This window comes from Loxodonta africana, chromosome 4 (assembly GCF_030014295.1).
Source record: "Loxodonta africana isolate mLoxAfr1 chromosome 4, mLoxAfr1.hap2, whole genome shotgun sequence".
Lineage (NCBI taxonomy): Eukaryota > Metazoa > Chordata > Mammalia > Proboscidea > Elephantidae > Loxodonta > Loxodonta africana.
In genome coordinates, this window is record NC_087345.1 from 66,662,240 (window position 1) to 66,672,641 (window position 10,402).

At 39.5% G+C, this 10,402-nt stretch overlaps 1 protein-coding gene across 3 annotated transcripts in view; it reads right to left on the reverse strand.

Moving 5' to 3' along the window:
• The window catches only part of YEATS4 (YEATS domain containing 4), a 47,334-nt gene extending 37,248 nt beyond the window's left edge, over positions 1 to 10,086 (reverse strand). For 2 of the 3 annotated variants that reach the window (XM_003405201.4, XM_064283894.1), the window contains exons 1-4: positions 9,768 to 10,084; positions 6,954 to 7,073; positions 4,660 to 4,726; positions 4,464 to 4,558 (exon numbers count right to left, since the gene is read on the reverse strand). In XM_003405201.4, the coding sequence (XP_003405249.1) occupies positions 4,464 to 4,558; positions 4,660 to 4,726; positions 6,954 to 7,073; positions 9,768 to 9,818 (333 nt within the window). In that variant the 5' untranslated portion in view covers positions 9,819 to 10,084. Of the gene's footprint in view, positions 1 to 4,463; positions 4,559 to 4,659; positions 4,727 to 6,953; positions 7,074 to 9,767 lie in introns of all 3 variants that reach the window. The other variant, XM_023558784.2, reaches the window with a different exon arrangement.
• Between the last annotated feature and the right edge of the window lie 316 nt (positions 10,087 to 10,402).

Below are 10,402 nucleotides of genomic sequence, written 5' to 3' on the forward strand. Positions count from 1 at the left end.
ATGATAAACAGAGAAAAGATTGAAGTTATCAAGGATTTAATTTTACTTGGATCCACAGTCAATGCCCACAGAAGCAGCAGTCAGGAGATCAAATGGCGCATTGCTTTGGGCAAATCTGCTACAAAAAACCTCTTTCAAGTGTTAAAAAGCAAAGATGTTACTTTGAGGACTAAGGTGTGCCTGATCCAAGCCAAGGAATTTTCAATCACCTCTTATGCAAGTGAAAGCTGGACAATAAGGAAAACTGAAGAATTAATGCCCTTGAAATATGGTGTTAGCGAAGAATACTGAATATACCAGGTACTGCCAGAAGGACAAACAAGTCTGTCTTGGAAGAAATACAGCCAGAGCGCTCCTTGGAAGCAAGGATGGTGAGACTTCATCTCATGTACTTTGGACATGTTTTCAGGAGGAATCAGTTCCTGGAGAAGGACGTCATGCTTGGTAAAGCAGAGGGTCAGTGAAAAAGAGGAAGACCCTAGACAAGATGGACTGACCAGTGGCTACAAAAATGGCCTGAAGCATAGCAACAACTGTGAGGATGGCAAAGGACCGGGCAGCATTTCGTTCTGTTGTATACAGGGACACTATGAGTTGGAGCTGACTGGACAGCACCTAACAACAATAACAACAGGTTATAGGCTAAAAGAAGTAAATCACAATCTGCCTATACCATTCTTTCGTATTATATTTTAAAGAAAGCTTCACGTGAAGTATTTTCTATAAGAGCTAACTACTGAAAAGCTGTATTAACTATTTTATAACTCTACAATGCTTTTTAAGGAACAGATTCAGATCCATGTAGATCTATATGGGAACCTAGTTAATAAATCACTGCTGAAGTACATTAGACTATATTGCTTTACCTTTTCAAGAATTGGCTTTGAGAGCTCCCTCATAATGAGGTTACAGGATATGATTTGCTTCAGAGATGTATTTTCCAAATGAGGGGTGGTGACACATGGGCAGACAGAAAGGTAAGGCAGCAAATCCTTAAAATAAAAATGAACTCAAAGAAATCTTAAAGTTCAAGTTTCAGCTCTAGTAATATTATTGGCTTCTCCTCCTCTCTACATCTCAACATCTGCTAAATTCTATGTTTTTTCTAACAGACTAGTCTCACTGAAGATAAGCAGTATCTCATGTTTGTATTCTTCACAATCCCTGAACAGTATTTTGCAAATACCCATTGCTGTCGAAGCGATTCAAACTCATAGCAACCCTATGGGACAGAGCAGAACTACCCCAGAGGTTTTCCAAGGAGCGGCTGGTGGATTCGAACTGACAACCCTTTGGTTAGCAGCTGCAGCACTTAACCACTATGCCACCATGGTTTCCTATCTTGCAAATAGTGGGTATTTAATAATATCTTGCCCAAAAGGATATAATGTCTGCGAGCATATTCCAGAAGGGAAACATGAATGATAGGGAATCTGGAAACCCTATGACATGAAAAATATTTAAATGAATTTGGATGTTTATTCAAGAGAAAACTAATGTATGAACAGTTATCAGTAAACAGTTCAAGGAAGCTCAACATTAAGAAAAGTTTCTGAAAACTAGAACCACCTCACACCCGCATGGGATGTTTCACTTAATCACAGAACTGAACATCCTTCATACCAGACATATTCAAGCCCAAACTAGAAGCTTATTAAGAAGAATATGTGAGAGTATGGCCTAAATCAGTGGGTACCAAATCTGTGTATCAAAATCACTCGGGGTGCTGGCCCTACTATAAAACAATTGAAATAGACTCTCCAGGGAGTAGGGTCTAAAAATTTCAATTTTTAAAAAGCACCTCAGGTAGTTTTGATGTAGCCAGTTAGCAACTAGTTTTCTAAACCACTGGCCCAGATGACAGTCAACTCAAATGCTTTGAAAGCACTTAACACAGAGTAAAAAATATATAATCTGATAATTAAAATATAAACATTTGATGCTAAAGAGCTGAATTTAACAAACTGAAAACTAATGGGGATAAATGTGAAAGCCCTAAGACTGGAGTTAAACTTGGCCACACAAATGTAGAATGAGTCATAATTGAGTTGTGACCTTATACAAAAAAAAAGGTTTGGTGGTTTTAGTCAAAAGAAAGAGTACTGGAAAAAGAATGAGGTCTGACAGCGAATACCCGAGTCAAAAACTAGCTCGTCCACAGTTAACTAAATTCTTGAGCATATGACTTGGCCTCTGAGCCTTAGCAACCTCATATACATATGAAGGTATTACCAGCCTCACAAAGTTATTGAGTTATTAAAGCAAAATCTTTGAGGGATTTTTGATATTATCAAGCAATAACATGATAAGAGAGAAAAAGATGAAAAAATCAGTGATTATAAATAATTCATAAGAAGACAAAGCAAAGCTGCTGGTACTGATGGCACCCTGAAAAAGCAAAAAAGACTTTTTATGATGCTTTATTATCAAAAAAGGGATATTCCCATTTCAGACAGCATATAGACTCAACTTCTTATTTATAACACCCAAATGATACTAATGAATTTTAAACTTTTTTGCTATAATAATCATGTAATTTTCAAGGTTTCTTTCCAAAAATTTTCACATTATATCTTATTTTCATACTTCAAAAAAGGGGGCGAAGGAGTTTGAAAGGCACTTCATTTAAAAATGGAAAATCTTAACTCATGTCAGGAAATTCCATGTACAGGTTGATGAAGGCAAGGTCACGGAAGCGCCAAAGACACATCCAAACTCCCTGAGGGACCAAATTACTGGGTTGAGGGCTGTGGGGACCATGTCTCGGGGAACATTTAGCTCAACTGGAATAATGTAGTTTATAAAGAAAATGTTCCACCTTCTACTTTGGTGAGTAGCGTCTGGGGTCTTAAAAGCTTGTGAGCGGCTATCTAGGATATATCACTGGTGTCACTCCATCTGGAGCAAGGGAGAATGAAGAAAACCAAGGACACAAGGGAAAGATTAGTCCAAATGACTAATGGACCACAACTACCATAGCCTCCACCAGACTGAGTCCATAACAATTAGATGGTGCCCGGCTACCACCACTGACTGCTCTGACAGAGATCACAATAGAGGGTCCTGGACAGAGCTGGAGAAAAGTGTAGAACAAAATTCTAACTCAAAAAAAAAAAAAAAGACCAGACTGATTGGTCTGACAGAGACTGGACAAACCCCGAGAGTATGGCCCCTGGACACCTTTTCAGGTCAGTCATGAAGTCTCTCCTGAGGTTCACCCTTCAGCCAAAGACCAGACAGGCCCATAAAACAAAACAAGACTAAAGGGGCACACTAGCCCAGGGGCAAGGACGAGAAGGCAGGAGAGGACAGCAAAGCTGATGATGGGGAACCCAAGGTTGAGAAGGGGTGAGTGTTGACATGTCATGGTGTTGGCAACCAATGTCACAAAACGGTATGTGTATTAATTAATGAGAAGCTAGTTTGTTGTGTAAACGTCCATCTAATGTACAATAAAAAAATGAAAAGAAAAAAAAGAAATTCCATGTGCGGAGACTGGAGGAACCCCAGAGACTATGGCCCCCAGACACTCTAACTCAGAACTGAAGCCATTCCTGAAGAACACTTTTCAGACAAAGATTAGACAAGTCTATAAAAAAATAAATAACACATGTGGAAGGTGCTTCTTAGTTCAATCAAATAAGAGACCAAATGGGCAACTCCTACTGTCCTGGATTGAATTATGTCCCCCCAAAAATGTGTGTATCAATTGGGCTGGGCCATGATTCCAGGTATTGTGTGATTTTCCTGTATGTTGTAAATCCTGCCTCTATGATGTTAACGAGGGAGGACGGGCGGCAGTTGTGTTAGTAAGGCAGGACTCAACCTACAAGACTGGATTGTGTCTTGATGCAATCTCTTGAGATATAAAAGAATGAAGCCAGCAGAGAGATGGGGGGGCCTCATACCACCGAGAAAGCAGCACCAGGAGCAGAGCGCGTCCTGCGTCCTTTGGACCTGGGGTCCCTGCGCCTGAGAAGCTCCTTGACCAGGGAAAGATTGATGACAAGGGATCTTCCTCCAGAGCCAACAGAGAGAGAAAGCCATCCCCTGGAGCTGACACCCTGAATTTGGACTTGTAGCCTACTCCACTGTGAGAGAATAAATTTCTTTTTGTTAAAGCCATCCACTTGTGGTATTTCTGTTATAGCAGCACTAGGTGACCAAGACACCTGTTCAAAATCAAAAGGCAGGAAGGGACAGGAACTGGACGAATGGACATAGAGAACCCAGGGTAAAAAGGGGGAGCTTGCTGTTACACTGTAGGGATTGTAACCAACGTCACAAAACAATATGTGAATATATTTTTGAATGAGAAATTAAAAAAAGAAACCAAGTGATAAGCTTACATAAAGTATATCTGAATGAAAATATCAACATATAACCAGCTAGTTACTAAATATTGTTACATTTTCACAATTGCTAAAAACTAATTTATACTTGCAAAGGATAATGTTACTCACAGGTCGTTCATTAGGGTCAATGAAAAATATTTTGATGATTATTTCAAATTCACCCCATCCCGTTTCAGTAATTTCATATGGAGGCTTAGTAACAACTGAAGAGAAAAAAAAAATTGTAAATTACTGACTTATTTTTGTTTCCTAGCTCCTTTTCATATTTGTGTGTTACAAATTAAAAAAAAAAAATGAGCTGTACCTCTTAAAGGATTGCCATAGCTTTCATGTAATTTAAACTGGATTTTCTTCACATATGCTGACATATCCTAAAATATAATTAGTAAAATTATTCCGCCATCTACATATAAGATCTAGGCGAGAAACACACTGTGCATATGAACCTAATTTTATAAAATACATTTCCCCTCAAATTTTATGAAATCGAATTTCCTAAAACACACGAATTATACCTAGGAAGTTTTTTTTTTTTTTTTAAACAAAGGCAGTCTGTGCTGAATTCCTTCATTAATTATGCATTAATATATAACACACAGGAACACATATGCCCCTAAGTTGTTTTGCAAATCTTTTTTGGTTCTTCTACAGACAATACTCTAAGTCAATTTTGATTTTTTTTTTAATTGTGGTAAAAATAAATATAACGAAACATTAGCAATTTCAACATTTTTTACATGTGCAATTCATTGACATTAATTAAATTCACAATGTCATGCAACCATTACCACTGTTTCCAAATTTTTCCATCGCCCTTAACAGAAACTCATTGCCCCCTAAGCAATGACTTCCCCTTTCCCTTCTCTGCCAGCCCTGGTAACCACTAATAATCTTTGGTCTCTACATACTTACCTATTCATATAAGTAGAATTATATAATATTTGTCCTTTTGTGACTTATATCTACATAAATTTAGTTAAAAAAATTGGGATCATATTGTAATGATATCTTATTATCTTGCTTTTGTCACAACATTATTGTGAGCATTTTTCTGAGGTAGATTTTCATAAGTATCTTTGAAGACTCTTAATAACACTTCCATTCATTTCTTCTACAAATATTGGAGTGACTACTGTGCATGATATGCTGAGTATATAATGGAAAATAAAATTGGGCCTTACCCTCAAGAAGCTCATTGTGGAATGGGGGACAGACATGAAAATAAGCACTTACAACACAATCTGGTATATGCTATGAGGGCATTACGAACAAGTATACATGAAGGGCACCTAATTTAGTCTTCCAAGGTCAAGGAAGTAGTTCCAAAGAAAATGACATTTGAACTAAGACCTGAAGGATTAATAGCAATGATGTGGTTGGAAAGGAATGAGTGAAAAGTTTTAAGAATGTTGCTTTGAGAAATTGAGAGTAATCAGTATCAGAAAAATATACGGTATGAGGAAAAGATGAGGCAGGCGGACAAGGGATACACATCCCTCCAGAAATATTTTATGCACATAAAAATATTCTTTCCTCTCCATATTGACTTAAACATTAGCAAACTATACACTGTACTCCACTTTTTAAATGTAGTAACGTATTTTGGAGCTCCTTCATATATACAGAGCCCTGAGAGCACAGTGGTTAAGAGCTACGACTGCTAACCAAAACGTCGCCAGTTTGAATCCACCAGCTGCTCCTTAGAAACCCTGTGAGGCAGTTCTACTCTGTCCTATAGGGTTACTATGAGTCAGAATCAACTTGATGGCAACGGATTCAGGGTTTTTTTGGTTGGTTCATGTATCTGCACAAAAAGTATCCTCACTTTTTGATAGCTGCATACTAATACAAGGACGTCCTATAATTATTAACCAGTCCTTTACTGATGGTTTTCGGTTATTCCTAATCTTCTGCTTTTACCACCAAGGTGGCGATAAACAACACTGCACGTATTTTACAGTGCAAGCATACATATAGATCACTTCCTATAAGGAAACTCCTGGGACAAAGGGTATGAGATACAAATGTTTTCTCCTAGCGCATCATTTGCATTTGACCCGTTTATAGTGTTTTTTATTTTTACGTAGTTGAATTTACCTTTTCTTTCATGGCTTCTAAGTGTTCTGTCAGGAAAAAAAGACCGTTTTTAGTCAAGAGATTTAAAAAATTCTACGGTTTCTTCTAATACTTTCATGGTTTTATTTCTTTCATTTAAAAAATTGATCCTTTGCAATTTATCCTGTTACAGGCATGGATCCAATTTAATTTTTTCCCATAAGGAAAAAGTTGTTCTAACACTTAAATAATGTTTTAATGACATGATCAGTTAAAATGTCAAGTGAGACAACTAAGATACAAGCCTATATACAGTATGCTCCTGAAGCATACACACACACACACATTCACAGCTTGGATAGAAAAACTTTATTAAAAATGTTAGTGAAATTTAAGACTTTAAAAAAATTCACTGAACTCTTTTTGCAAAATTTCTATAATGGGTCAATTTTTAATCAGAAAGTTACTATAAAAGAATATTATAATCTTTCTTCAAGCAAAACAAATTATAGCTTTGAAAAATTATAAGGAAAAAATGCCTACCTCATTTCTATATGGTTTTACATATACTGTCCACTGATGGGTGTGTCCATCTTCCTCTCTTTTCTTTCCAAAGTATCGAGCAACATTACCATAAACTATTGGTTTAACAATAGTAACTCCCTAAAAGAAAAATAATTTAAAAGACAATAAATATTGTGCCAATACCCAAATCAACAGGATGAGAGCTCTGAAACTGTGTTTTAAGTAATGGATTACGCCCACACTCTGAGAACCTAGAGTTTGGCTAGGCTATAAAATAAAATCAATTTCAGCCACTCATTCTTATCTCATGTTAATACAAATAATACCAGATTAATTAAAATTTCTCCTTTTGAAGATGTCTTTTTAAATTACCCATGTAAAGCACTTTGAGGAATTTGTAAAAAGAAGCACAAAAGGTCTGTTACTTACAAACTTTAAAGCTAGCCTTTGGAAAAAATTACCAACGTTGACTGCCATCAACAGCTAGTTACGTCAGTAGTTTCAGGACATTTTAGTCAATCATCTCCTCTTTAATGAGCCTATGGAGTACTTAGCGCCCTGGTGGCGCAGTCTTCAAATGCTCGGCACTAACCAAAAGGTCAGCAGTTTGAATCTACCAGCCACTCCTTGGAAACCCTATGGAGCAGTTCTACTCTGCCCCACAGAGTCACTATGCGTCGGAATTGACCTGAAAGCAACAGGTTATTGAGTGTGGACCAAAACACTGGACAAATACCAAAGGCAGTTCGTGTGAGGATATTAGGTAGAACAAAGGCAAAGTGTTTTCATTTTAATACTTAGGCAGTATTAGAAAGAACATACTACAAATAGTAAATAAAACCCCGAATTTTAAAATCTTAATACTTAATGTATTTTTTAAATTGACCTGATGTCAATAGAAATGTTAAAATAATATTATACTTGGACTGAGATATGGCAAAAATGGTAATCTGGCCCTTAGATGACTGAAGCTTGGTAAACACTGCCCTATGGCATGCTTGCGTACATTCTGGGCTCAGTTCTGGAACGTACATTCAACATGTTTCTCATCACTTCTAACAAGCACAAAGGCAGTGTTGGGGGATTATGATGGAAATGAAATGAAATTTCAACTGAAAATACAAAATGTTGTACATGAATCTGGGACAAATTGTTCAACAGTAAGAATGTACCTGAAGGACAAAGAACAAGTTGTACTACACATGAAAAAGGTTGTGCCAGTGTAATCAACGATAGGAAATGTGGCAAAATAGTGAACTAACTAGAAAACCTTTTCATTGTGGTTGGATAATCAACAACTAAATCTAATACCTATTAGCCTAAAATTAGTTCAGAAGAAGGCAAACTGTTTGTACAAGAACTTAAATAAACATAGTATGCGCTACTGATGAAACTTTTGGGGCAACCATAGGTGGGACCTCAGGTTCAAGGCCTGACTGAAGTACAAGGAGCCCTGATAGGACAGTGTGTGCGTAACCTTCCATAGCTGCTATGGTATTGCTAAGAATTTGCAGTTTGTTAATGGTAAAAAGTGGTCACCAGCCTGCAGGTTTTCTAACAGGATGAAATTTACCTAACCTGGAAAAATATGCCTGAAAGAGCATGTAACAATGAGGAAGGAGGAAAAATGAATCTGGAATTTTCAAGCTTTCCAGGATTAACTCACACCCATTTTTGCTGGAAAAGCATTTGGGGACTGCAGGGTTAACCTCAAGTCATTCTGAACTTAAACTTACAAACTTTTAGAACCTAACATGATTACAAGCAGAAAAAATTCTGTAACTTCTCCCTCAAAAAAATCATCGTTTTAACCTTTTGTTCTGCAGTAGTTCCCTACCACCCCAAAATCTTGCCATAACTGCATGAATTTATAAAGTGTCTAATAATAAGAGATTTTACCTGCATCTTGTTACCATTCCATTAAATTTCACCCGTGTTTTAAATTTTAGAATTCCTACTTTACATGTGATATTACAACACTTCATAAGATAGCTGTATATGTAAAAATGTGACATAGGTAAGGACTCTTTAAAAAAAAACTGTAGATTAACTAGATTGGTGCTATAATGCCTGATTTCTTTTTAAAGAATTTTCCTTTCACAATAAAATAAAAACCAGAAACAATTGGTCCCTCCTTAAAAATTAGCTAACATGCCAGGGTCTGTGGGAAGTAGAAGCAAAGTAAGCGTCACATGCTAGACTATATCCTACCGTTCACTAAAAACAGCAGAAGTTAACATTTACTCACTGTTCTCTATGTACCAGGCACTGTGTTAGGATAACATGCCTCGATTAATATTCTGGCCGTAGAAGCTTCCAATTTTCTACCCCCTCGGTTTCGGCACTTGTAAATACCGTAAGTACAGCGGGTAATAGTGACTCTATACTGTTGTGGTGACGATTAAAGCAGAGCATCGGGTAGTGTTTAGCCTCTGTCGGGCACAGAGTAAGCGCTTATCGGGTATTTGTTGCCATTTTTTTGTTGTTGTTGTTGTTATCCTCACAGCCAGGCGGCGGCATCCCCCGTTTGCGGATGACCTGGGCTGGAGCCGGTGAGCACCAAGCCAAGATTCCCCAGCCCGCTAAGTGGCCTGTTTCCTCTGCCACAACCTCCAGGTCATCACTGATTACGTTTGCTTTTGGCCGGGAAGGGGGCTGTAGTGACGCGGTGACCTCGGCCTCTGACTCCCCGCCCGCCCTCAAGCGGCGATTCAAACCCGAGGACAGAAGGCGCGAAAGAGAAACAAACCGGCCCACGCCGCGCCGCACCACCCTGGGAGGGGCCAGGCCGTGACAGCCACCGCCGGAAGGGAGTCGCGGGCCGGCACTGACCTTCACTCTCCCGCCGGAGTCAGGCCCAAATTCGGCCATTCTCTTGAACATATTGTCCCACGGGAGAAGCCGCCACCGCCGCTGCCGCCAGGGAAAGAGACCGGGGCCGGCGGGTCGCCGCTCCCCTCAGAGGACCCGCTCCTCCCGCGCGGGCCCAGGCGGAGGGTTTCTGGTCGAGGGAGGACGTGTCACCTGTGCTCAAGACACCGAGTAATCGCCAAGTCCTCGCGGCTGCCGTCGTCCCTGAAGCCCATTCAGTTACGCGCCGGAGAAGTTCGGGAAGGAAGGAGAGGCGACGGCGACGCCCTGCGCAGGCGCGGCGGGATCGCGCGCAGAGCGCGCATGCGTCTCGCAGCTGTCCCGGCGCATGGCGGTCTAGGTGACTGGAACTTGGGGATCGTGAATAATCCTGTCACCTGCCCGCATGACTTAGCTTCGTGATGACCGAGAAATTGCCATTTGGAGGGAATACCTTGTCATCGACTAAGTGTCTCCTCAATGATGAAGTCAAAATCATGAAATCTTGCTGACCCAAACCTCCCCCCGCAGCTTTTCGTTGTTCTCATCCAGACCTCCACCCCGACCCCGCTGATTGCTTCCTATCGGCCCGCTTCTTCCTTTCTTTTCCTACTCCG